Source organism: Aquarana catesbeiana, linkage group LG02 (assembly GCF_042186555.1).
Source record: "Aquarana catesbeiana isolate 2022-GZ linkage group LG02, ASM4218655v1, whole genome shotgun sequence".
Taxonomy (NCBI): domain Eukaryota; kingdom Metazoa; phylum Chordata; class Amphibia; order Anura; family Ranidae; genus Aquarana; species Aquarana catesbeiana.
The window spans coordinates 86640375-86652714 of record NC_133325.1 but is presented as its reverse complement, the minus strand read 5'-3'; the positions used below and the strand labels follow the sequence as shown (position 1 = coordinate 86652714).

Here is a 12340-nt window from a genome sequence, read left to right as displayed (position 1 = left end):
TATTTATTGTGTATTTATTACGATTTTCTTGATCATACACACTATCAGCACATAAGGACACATTTGTCATATGAGGTTATCTTTTTATTGTTACATTTGCAAAGCCTATTTTGGTGCACTATAAGACGCTCACGAGCACAGAGCCAATATGCGCCTATCTCATTGGGATTAGCGCAGCACCACACTTTATTCCATGACATCTTTGTTATTTTAATCTAAAAAAAATAAAACATTTACAATCACTTTAAAATGGTTGTAACAAACAAATCCCATAGTCCATATTGGGAGTGAGCAAGAGAGGGTAGCTACGTTCCTACATACAGTGGGATAATGGAGAACAAACGTAGCCACCCTGTAATAGGAAGTCAGATCACAGCAGCAAAAAAAAAAAAAAAAAAAAAACTAATTTGGAGGAGGCTGAGAACAAAAGAAGGGACTTTTCTGAGTTAGACATACATAAAATGATTATAATTTTTTTTCTTTTAAATCAGAGTTTAGTGTCACTTTAATGTGGAGTTTGTGTCACTGTTATGTTTATTGCACAAATATAGTCTCAGCCATTGGTTACCATAAAAACAAGAATATTACTAGTGATCAGTGTGAGTAAGTTTATCATTTTAATCCAGAATTTTATTAGGTACAAAAAAAGGCTTCTTTGATTTTTCCTTGCCCGATCTGGGACATAAGGTGATGGTTGAGTGGTCTCTAGGGATTTTTATCCAAAATGTAAATTAAACATTTTTTTATACCTTTTTCTCTTTGTAGGTTGGCTGTGTCCCTTCAGGCTTGCCTTCTGCAGATTGTGGGGTACAGAAATTTAACCGTGGAGGTGGAGAAGCTGCGCCGGGAGGCATACGATTCAGAGAACTCACAGCATGAAGATATGCTGATGAAGGTGAGAGGAGTGGCGGAAGATTATTTCCTTCTGTGTGGATTTTTCTATGGTGCCCTGTGATTTCTAGTTGCCCCCTGCCTTAGGCTTTAGTAAATCAGTCCCTTAGGAGTCTTTTATACATTTTCACACAAGATTCACACAACTTTCATCCAAGATCGTTATATTCTGTAATTGTTTTCGGAAATTTCTTTCAAATTAGTAATCGTGTGGCCCAATCAACGATTATTTTGTACCACAGTGATGATTAAAATTTTGAAGGAGCAGGGTGGAAAATTTTTCTCAAAAATTCCAACTGTGAATGTGGTTTTCCTTTGGGAAAAATTATACATGTTGTAATGCTTATGTTCTAGATCAGTGGTTTCCAAACTGCGGCCAGGGGCCAAATGCAGGCCTTTGACTGCTTTTTGGGGCATTGTTTCCCGCACTGTCAGCAACAGTGGGGCATAGTTCCTGCCACTGATACCAACAATGAGGCACTAGTCCTCTCACTGACACCAATGATGGGGCAATATAGTCCTCTTACTGACACCAATGAGGGGGCACTATTCTTCCCATCGATACCAATGATGGGGTACTATTCCACCTGCTGACATTGATGACAGGGCACTATTCCTCCTATTGAGACCAATGATGGGGGACTATCCCTCCCATTGATACCAATGGTGGGACACTATTCCTCCCATCGATACCATTGATGGGGTACTATTCCTCCTGCTGACATTGATGATGGGGCGCTATTCCTCCTATTGAGACCAATGATGGGGCACTATTCCTTCCATTGATACCAATGATGGGGCACTATTTATCCGATTGATACCAATGATGGGGAACTATTTCTCCCATTGATACCAATGATGGGGAACTATTTCTCCCATTGATATCAATGATGGGGCACAATTCCTCTCACTGACATTGATGATGGGGCGCTATTTCCTCCTATTGATGCCAATGATGGGGCACTATTCCACTGACACCAATGATAGGGCACTATTCCTCCCATTGACACCAATGATAGGGCACTATTCCTTCCATTGACACCAATGATAGGGCACTATTCCTCCCATTGACACCAATGATGGGGCACTATTCCTCCCATTGACACCAATGATGGGGCACTATTCCTCCCATTGACACCAATGATAGGGCACTATTCCTTCCATTGACACCAATGATAGGGCACTATTCCTTCCATTGACACCAATGATAGGGCACTATTCCTTCCATTGATATCAATGATGGAGCACTACTATTCCCCCCAATACTAATGACTGGGCATTGTTTACTCCCACTGACACCAAGACATTTTCTGTCACAGTCCGGCCCCTTAAAATCTGACGGACAGTAAACTGGCCCTTTGTTTTAAAAAATGTGGAGATCACTGTTCTACATACAAAAAAAAACCTGTTTGATAGGTCTGGGATTTCATTCAAATAGCAGGTCTGGATACAATGTTAAGGGCTTTCAAAAGAAATGAATTGACACAGTGATGGCAAGATTGAATGCTCTGGTGAACAAATTTCTGTACGAAAGGTCAAGCAAAAATCTTACAGGTATATGGCCAGCATTGGTGTTTGTGTTCACCATTTATATCTGTGTTCTTTCACACTGGTGGTAATGGTTATTATTCTCTGAAAAGTGATCTGCGGTGGTGCTACTGCCACCTCCTGGGCCTTGTTTTTTGTGGTATTTTTTACTTCTTTTTTTTTTTTGGCCGGATGTTACAGGACCGTACCCCAATTTTGAGCCCAGCATTTGGCTCGCAATTGAGGTGCACCTCCAGTGGGCGAGTGGAGGTTGATCTTAGTGGGCGAGTTTCACAGTCAGAGCCGCTTCTCAAACCATGCGGTGCGAGTTAAAAATGCAACAGACGGCAAAACAGAGCATCGCGGTCGTGGCATGTGTACAGCCCTGTCCAGCTCGATCCCCTGTTTTTACCGTCCACTGGCCACAAGTGTGAAAGGCTCCTTATGCTGGCTGACAACATAAGACAAACAAATCATTGAAAGCTTGTATTATACATTGGAGTAAGATGTGCACTGCCACCATGACACAAATTTAGACATTTCTAAATGTGTGGGTAGGAAATGGAAGCTACAGACAACGGTACCATAAAAAAAATCTTTTGTTATTAGATTGTCTTGGATTTTGTCCTTAATACATAGTATGATGGGGTTATGCTTGGTGACAATTTTAGATAAGGATTATGCTTCATGAGTTAACTTTTTCATATACATCTTAACCCTTTGTTATTGTGCAATATACATTATTATTATATGTTGCCTGATTTTACCTTTTAGTGTTTTGTATTCTCCTGTGGGAGCTGTCATTCTTCTGTCACTTGTAAGAAGTGATCGATTTACGGTACTTAATCATTAGTTGCTTTTTATTCCTTTTATTATGGTAATTTTTTTCCTCTTAAGGGCGGTGGATTGCCTTGGAATAAATTAAATTTATAAGTTAAAGTGGTTCTAAAGGCAGAAGTTTTTTTTACCTATTGCATACTACATTAAGGTAAAAAACACGTACACCATATATGAACAAGGCCTAACAAGAGATACATTTACTTAAAACTCAACTCCAGGACACTTGAAAATGATCTCTTGCAGTAGAGGTGCGCCCATACTGTAAGGCAGTGGTGGCTGATGCTCCATCGGTCGGGGGGGGCGTCAGACAGACCTAACCACAGACCCCCCCCCCCCGTTGCTCCAGCCCGCCACTGCACCCCGCTGGTCCCCGGCTCATCCTCTCGCCCTCCAGGCTCCCGTCAGCCCCACACTTACCACGTGCAGGTCACGGCTACGGCGGCTTCCCCTGTCCGTTTCCTCCATGTCCTGGCCGTCGCTTTTCCTCCCGGGCCAATCGGGTCTTCGGACCCCTGGCCAATGGGGTCTTAGGACTCCCAGCCAATGGGGTCTCACTTCCTGACCCGCTTCCTGATTGGATCGAGAGGAGAAACAGGAAGACATTAGCGAATAATAATTCACTAATGTCACGCAACAGGGTGGGCTCCGGGCGCAGTGCTCTGCACCCTAAACCCACTCTTTTTGAAGCCAGTTAGACCCACAGGCTCTAATCATGTGCTTCTAAAGAAAAAAAAAATCTATAGAAATCCATGCGTCCGGCACCCTTAATGTAGGTTAGGGGGCCGGGTACATGGATTGAGGGGGTGGCGCTTGTGCACCCTGCATGAGTGGCCGCCACTGCTGTAAGGGTTAATTGCTCAATTAGATCTAGATGACTTGTTAAAGTAGATTTACTTATTAGATCTCCTGCTCCTCTGCGCTGCTAGACCAGTCCCTGCAGTGTCTTCTTCCCTACACTCCAGCAGCCTAAGGTCCTGACATCTTCAAGACTGATGTAGAGTCCATAGCAATGACGCAGAAGGACAACTCACCGGTGGAATGTGTGGGACCTCCGCCTGCTGGGGTTGCAAAGGGGATTTTACTCTTCCCAGACTAAACAAGCAATTAATCCTTGATGTACTGGTGCAACCCACTGCAAGGGAGGATTTTCAACTTTCCCAGAGTTGGTCTTAAAAATGTATGTAAAACCTGACAACAGGCTTCGCTTATTGGCTCCATTTTGGTACTTTAAATGTACCATTGCAAATGTATTGTTTCGATCAATAAATGCACTGAAATACCTCTTGCTCCTGTAAGAAATCAGTGCTGCCCTATGCTCTCTGCAGTACTATCTTAAAGGAGAAGTACAGCCAAAGCTCGTTTGGCTGTACTTCTAAGGATCACAGGAGTGCAGTTCGTTCTGCACTCCTGTGACCTATTTTCAGCAGAGAGTGGGCTCAAGCCCACTGTCACCTGATGCCACAGAGCCAGTCCAGACTCAGGAAAGATCACGACAATGAAGTTGGGATCTGCCCACATGCCTGGACCGACACCTGGCTCAGCCTCTCAGCGATCCGCAGAGAGCCTGAGCCGAATGCTCCCGCCCCCTCCACAGCCCAGTGCTCCAGGGAGTGCAGGGGGGTAGAGCAGAAAGCCCAGGGAGCTCTGAAAATTGAACGATCAGTGGTGTTTGATGGCTCGGTTCTCAGTGTTGGAGCTGGCGGGGGACAGATACAGCATCCACCTAGGTAAGTATGATTCTGAAAAAAATAAAATAAAAACATACTCCTCTTTTAGGCCTCCTGCAAACGATACTCCTGTTTGAGCATCTATGTTTCAGGCATTTTTTTGTATAACTGGATTATTGTTAGTATTTATCTTTGGTACTTTGGTTATTTATTTTTTCTGTTGTTTTTTTTTTTTTTTTTTAACCTCCCTGGCGGTTTTCCCGAGTGTGGCTCGGGGTTAAAAATCAGGACCATTAGCGGTAACCCCGAGCCACACTCAGGATTACATCGCAGGATCCTGGTGTGGCATTACTTACCTTGTCCCCGGGATCCTGTGATGTCCCCCGCAGTGTCCGCGGGCTGTGTCCTCTGCCCGAAGCCTCTCCTTGCCAGGCTCCGTTCCCTGCGAGCGTCGCGACGCACGGGGGCGGAGCCTGGCGGCAAATTCAAAAAATGTCAAAATCATAACACATGGGGGCGTGGCCAAGATGGCGTGGTGAGCGGCGGCTTTGGAAAGGAGCTCCGCAGATCCGTAACTTTAATCCGGATCCATCGGCACTAACCACCCTATTTTATTATCCCTGCTGACCGAGGGGGAGCTGGGGAGGACCTGTCTGCTGTGGGGAGAGAGGAATTGGCTGCCCCTGGGCCGCGATCGGCATCCCGCTGACGCTCCGGGCCTACCTCGGAGGACTAGGCCGAAGCCGCGGCCTTTCCTGGCGGGCCGCGCCGCGGACCGGGAGCTCCTTTCGGCGCTCGGATCTGCTGGGGAGAACCATCGGCTGTTGGGGACCTTGGATGGGGCCGGGACGGATGTCCCTGGACTTTTATTAAGCTGCGCTTAGGGCCTGAAGACTCTGATCCCCCCCCACGTTTTACTAGGCCGAGACCGCGGCCTTTCCTGGACATCCGGAGCTGCCGGACCGGCGCAGGGGGGACCCGAACCCCGTGGCCTGGAGGAAGTGTCCCTGAAACGGCTGGGGACAGCTGCCTGGACAGTGGGAGAACCCCTGGACACTTCCACCCCTGACATTTTCCTTGTACAGGAGAGCGGCTAAACCAGAGACCCCCTGTCAGCCTGTGGTGCATGAATCCTGCTCTATGCAGTTTCAGGTGAGGGGGAGGGGTTGTTGCTGGGCCACACGCTGCACCATACCTCTTACCTGACTACCCCGGACCCAGCAGGGGGGCTCCCACGGCCAGTTACTGATCACTATCCAGATATAGGCCCCAGGCACCTGAATGAGGCGCAGGAATTCCAGCGCAAAGCACAGGGGGTAGGGGGTTGACCTTTCCGCCACAGTCGGACTTACCTCAGACACCCACTTGTCCCCCCCCGGAGACTCTTAATACGTGCAGTCCCCACAGAGCCTCGCGGACGAACATTATGGAGTCGGATGACTCTCGGCCCCCCTGGCTGGCTGACGTCATGGCGGCTATTGCTACTTGTCAATCTACGTTAACAACAAAGATTGAAGCCGTTCAACTGGACATGGGTCTAATCCGCCAAGATATTGACAAAATCAGGTCACGAGTCACTGAAACAGAGCAAAGGCTGAGTACCACCGAAGACTCCATTGCGGAACATGAAGCATCACTCCGTACGCTTCAGACCAAGGTAAAGGCCCTTGAATATAGAGCCGAAGACGCGGAGAACAGGAATCGGCGCAATAATCTCTGCATTGTTGGTCTACCGGAGGGGGCGGAGGGGAATAATCCTACCTCCTTCATAGAGGGTCTGCTGCGTGACCTCCTACCCGATGCCCGATGGTCACCTTACTTCGCGGTTGAGAGGGCGCACCGCATCCCGCCGAGGCCGGGGCCTCCTGGATCCCCTCCCCGCACCTTCATTCTCCGTCTCCTTAACTTCAGAGACAGAGATGAAGTTCTCCGTGCCTCTAGATCTGTGGGGGACCTCAGATTCCAGAATACCAGGCTGATGATCTTCCCCGACTACTCGGTCGAGACCCAGAAGCTTAGGAAATCTTTTGACCAGGTCAAAGCGGCATTGCGATCACGTAACATCCGTTACAGTGTACTCTTCCCTGCCCGCCTGAGAGTTCAGGACGGCGAGACAACTCGCTTCTTCACTACACCGAGAGAGGCCTCTGCCTGGCTCGACACGTTGCCACAGAATCGCTAATGGTCTTTCTGGTATGTGCTCCATGACTTTTTTCATTGGTCCCTCTCCACAGCTTAGATCTGGGTCTGAGTTATCACACGAACTACTACATGGATGATTTCGTTATGTTACACAGGTTATGCCCAGTTCAATCCATGGAGTGTGCGGATCTGTGGGGGGATCACTGGTTATCCTTATCAGGGAAATGCTAAGTTAATGCCCCTGCCAAAGAACTTGGCCAGGAGACTGTTGGAAAAGAAGTTCCACTGCACCTGTTTGACTCCACGAGGAGCGTTGGAGTCTTTGTTCTGTATCTTCTACTATAAGATGGATCGAAACTACTGTGAGGTCGCATTGCCGGACACTTCCTTATGTCTGACTTTCCACGTCCTCACAGCCTGCTGCATTACAAGCGGAGTTCTCACTTGTGTAGGGCCGCCTGAACTGCTGCTCCCCCCCCCCCCGTGTGAAGTCTCGGGGGGTGGGCTTGCCTCTTCCACGGACCCCCCGTTGCAGCCGGCGAGCTGAATAAGTTTGGGATGGATACCCGCCTCAGTTTTGGGGGGTTGGGTGGGGTGGGGGGAGGGTTGAAGAAAGTTCCCCTAACGGGGCTTGTTTCATTTACTTTGGATACTGGTATCCTTTATCTGTTTTTAGTTGGGTTTATTTGTTTTTGTTTGATGTTCATACCAAAAAAACTTAACCCATCAGCATTGCATTGTTTTCAGATGTGTCCGTTTTGGGTCCCGGGGTCCAGTCCAAGAGCCGTGATCTCCATTGATCCTAATATTATTAATATTCTTGACAGATATGTCCTCCCTTAATATTATCTCCTGGAACACCAGGGGACTAAACTCCCCGGTCAAGCGCTCCCTGGTGTTCCAATTTATTAAATCTTATAACCCGCATATATGTATACTCCAAGAAACACACTTAACAGGACGTAGGGTTATGGCTCTTAAAAAACCTTGGGTGGGCCACCACTATCATTCCACGCACTCCTCTTTCTCTAGGGGTGTTACTATTTTGGTATTGAAGTCACTCCCCGTTCGGCTCTTGGATTTGGCCCTCGACCCTGATGGCCGATATGTCATTATGCATGCCAAAATATATTCTTTAACGTGGACCATTGTGGGCTTGTATTTGCCTCCCCCGGCTTCCTTGGTGGTGCTCAACCAGATCACTAGCAAGATAGCCGATTTTGCATCTGACAATACTGTTATACTCGGTGATTTTAATCTGGTCCCTGACCCGGATTTCGACAGGCTAACTCCTGCGGGACATCATTGCTCTGGGTTGGCTGAGTGGGCAGATACCTATGGCTTGACGGATGTCTGGAGGTGGCGTCACCCCCAGACCAGGGCATACACATGTCACTCGGCCTCTCACAGAACTTTTTCCCGTATAGACTTGGTCTTTGCAGGGAGCCAGGTACTCCCACGGGTCACAGACATACAAATCCTCCCTAGGGGTATTTCCGACCACGCACCCTTGCTGTTGTCTTTGGATCTCTCCCTAGGCCCAGTGGCAAGGGTATGGAGGCTCTCCAGATTTTGGATCTCAGACACTGCAGTAGATTCCCAATTTAGGACGGAACTCCTAGACTTTTGGGCAGTAAATGTGGGCTCGGCAGACCCCACAGTAGTGTGGGACGCCTTTAAGGCCACAACGCGGGGGCAGTACCAGACCATCATTGCCAAAGTCCGACGAGAGCGTAGGGCAGATTTGATCAAGGCTGAGCGGGATGCGGGCAGTGCGGAGGCTCTTTTTGTTCGTACCCGAGACCCTGTGCACTATTCGCATCTACAACTCATGACAAAGGAGGTGGTGCGTCTTCGTACCGCTCTCACCCAGAAGAAAATGTTGGCTCAGTCTCAGCGGATTTTTGAGCAGGGAGAGAGGTCAGGCCGTCTGCTGGCCTGGCTCTCCAGGGAACAGGCTGGTGGGCCGAGTATCCCATGTGTTAAAGACCTATCGGGACAGTTGATCCATACACCGGAAGGGATAAATGGCTGTTTTGCGGAATTCTATGAATCCCTCTACAGCTCCAGGGCAGACTATAGAAGAGAAGATCTAGGAGCATACTTAGATGATATTGACATCCCAACCCTTACAGCTACGTACCGCGACAAGCTCGACGCCCCAATTACGTCTCTGGAAATACTCCGGGCACTTAAATCAATGCAGTCAGGGAAAACACCGGGTCCTGATGGCATCCCAGTGGAGTTTTACAAACAGTACGCAACAGAACTAGTTGATAAATTACAGGACCTCTTCTCTGCGGCGGGGCGTCTTAAAAAACTCCCGGACACAATGAGCGAAGCAATTATAGTGGTGATCCCTAAGCCGGGGAAGGACCCCACGTTATGCTCCTCGTATCGCCCCATATCCCTTCTAAACGTCGATGCAAAGGTGCTGGCGAAAGTGTTGGCCAACAGGCTTAATTTGGTCATTACTGCCCTCATCCACAGGGACCAAACGGGCTTCATGCCCGGAAGGGGAACTGATATTAATATCAGACGCCTTTATACCCATATAGATAGAGCGGATGAGGCGACTAAGGGAGTGGTGGCCTCACTCGACGCGGAGAAGGCCTTTGACTCCGTCGAGTGGGGTTACCTATGGGAGGTGCTCTCGCGATTCGGGTTCGGCACGGGTTTTATGAACTGGCTCCGCATGTTATATCATGGCCCCTCAGCTAGAATACGTACCAACGGATGCTTATCGGGGAAGTTTAGACTCTTTCGTGGCACGCGACAGGGGTGTCCTCTCTCCCCGGGTCTATTTGCTCTGGCGATGGAGCCCCTGGCTATATTGCTGAGGGAAGATCCGGGTGTGAAGGGTCTCCAGGTAGGTCCAATTGAGGAGAAAGTGTCATTATACGCGGACGATGCTCTGCTCTATTTAGCGGATGCGTCGTCCTCTTTACAGACTGCACTGGACCTGATTAACCGATTCGGTGGGTACTCAGGGATACGCATTAACTGGGACAAGTCGGTTCTTTTCCCGCTCCACCCCTCGACCCCTAGGGCGCCACACCCACAACTCAAATGGGTAGATGACTTCAAATATTTGGGGATCCAGGTTAGCGGCAAAGTCCAAGACTACATGGATAACAATTTGCGACCACTCATGACACAGCTTACGGCTAGATGTGCTGCTTGGCGTTCCCTTCCACTGACACCTGTTGGCAGAGTTAATCTGCTAAAAATGATCTTTCTTCCCAAGTATCTCTACTTCTTCCGTAATACACCTATACACATACCTGGGACTTTCTTTCGAAGGTTGGAGAGTCTGCTGATACATTTTGTCTGGGCCGGGAGGCCACCTAGGGTGGCCAAGCAGATTTTATATCTCCCGCTCTCGGGGGGGGGACTGGCCCTACCGAACTTTCAAATCTACTATTGGGCAGCTGTTCTGGTCACGATTCGGTGGTGGTTTTCCCAGCCCATACAGAATCCGGCGGTCTCTCTGGAGGCAGCTATTTTGGGTTCCTATGCGGCCCTGAGCAATCTCCCGTTCCGTGGACTTAGAGCCAGCCTGACCATGACAACACTGATGCGAACTACCGTGAAGGTATGGCAGGAGGCTAGGAAAATATATAGGAAGCCCAATTTCATCTCACCCCATATGCCCCTATGGGGTAACCCTATGCTCCCCCACTTTTACAGCATACCGGATCCCTCGCTTTGGGCAAAAAAGGGAATTCTCACATTAAAACATATAGTCAAAGAGGGTAGACTTATGTCTTTCCAAACCCTGAGGCAATCTTTCGCTATTCCGCTCTCCTTCCAATTTAGGTACTGGCAGCTGAAACACGCCTTTGAAGCTCAGTTCCCTGCCCCCCTCATTCTGGAACCGGACTCCATTGAACGGCTCTTGACTTCCGGCGTGATGGGGAAGCCCCTCTCAACATTATATCTTTACCTTACAGTGGAATATGATGCCAAATTAACCAAAACCTGGGAAAAGTGGAGGGTCGATGTTCCCTCTTTGAACGAGGAGGAGTGGAAGGAGTGTTTAATCTCCTACATTCCCTCCATGATAGCTGCAAAAGATAGGTTCATACAATTTAAGTTCCTACACAGAGCGTATTTCACCCCACAGAGACTGGCGCGCATTTACCACCAAAGAGATCCCAACTGTCAGAGATGTAGGCAGGAGGAGGGTACTTTCTGGCACATGGTCTGGTCCTGTCCCAAACTTCACCCCTTCTGGTCAGCAGTGGCCTCCACAATGAGCAGGGTCATAGGCTCACACTTGCCGGTTGATCCTCAGATACTACTGCTTAGTCATTTGGAGGAAGTGGAGGGAGATAGATATAGTAAATTGTGTCTAACCTTTGCACTATACTATGCCAGGCGTGAAATCTTATTGCGATGGAAACTAGTGGAGCCTCCTACTCTGGCCTCGTGGAGAAGGTCGGTGAATATGGCACTTCCTCTTTATAGACTGACATATGAAAGTAGACAATGCCCAGGAAAGTTTGATAAAATCTGGTCCTCTTGGGTTGATGCCTCCGGAGATTCTGAACCCCCATCCCCATAACCAAGAAGTGAAACATTTTAGAGGACATCCTACATCTCATGGTCATTTCTCTGATGCTCGGCCCCCCTCCCCTCATCCCCTCCCTTCCCCCTCCCTCGGTCCCCCCCCCCCCCCCCGACATCCATACTAGGTTTGACTGCATGTTGGTTGCCTACTTTATTCCACCTGAAGAGGTTATTACGCTTTAATGCCATAAGAAGTATTTGCTAGGTGTAATTTCTGACTTTGCATGGCTGACATGTCTGCTAAATAGTGGCTTTTGATTGAAGGCAGATCCTGTTGTCACTTTTCTCATCGCATTGACTGTACTAATTTATTGTATTGTAATGCTGATTTGTTCAATAAAATCTTCTGTTAAAAAAAAAAATCATAACACATACAGTACTGTAATCTTACAGATTACAGTACTGTATGAAATGATTTCACATCCCTTTTGTCTCCAGTGCTTTGGCCCATGCCCTGCATGCAGTTTTATGTGATATATACTGTTCTTTCTGCCTGGAAACTGGAGATTGTCCATAGCAACCAAAAAGTGTCCCTTTACGTCAAAAATGGCTTTAGACCAGCTAGAAAACAGCGATAGTAAATTAGAACACTTGCAGAATTGAGCGATAGTGAATCGTGGGGAAATTTATTTTATTACTATTTATTTTAATTTTTTTAAATTATTTATTTTTATTTATTATATTATAATTTATGTTTTTGT

At 47.9% G+C, this 12340-nt stretch overlaps 1 protein-coding gene across 3 annotated transcripts in view; it reads left to right on the top strand.

The window, feature by feature from the left end:
• Positions 1-12340, top strand: part of ELMOD1 (ELMO domain containing 1) — a 214171-nt gene that overhangs the window by 147353 nt on the left and 54478 nt on the right. For all 3 annotated transcript variants that reach the window (XM_073613140.1, XM_073613137.1, XM_073613139.1), the window contains exon 6: positions 766-895. In XM_073613140.1, the coding sequence (XP_073469241.1) occupies positions 766-895 (130 nt within the window). The remainder of the gene's footprint in view (positions 1-765; positions 896-12340) is intronic.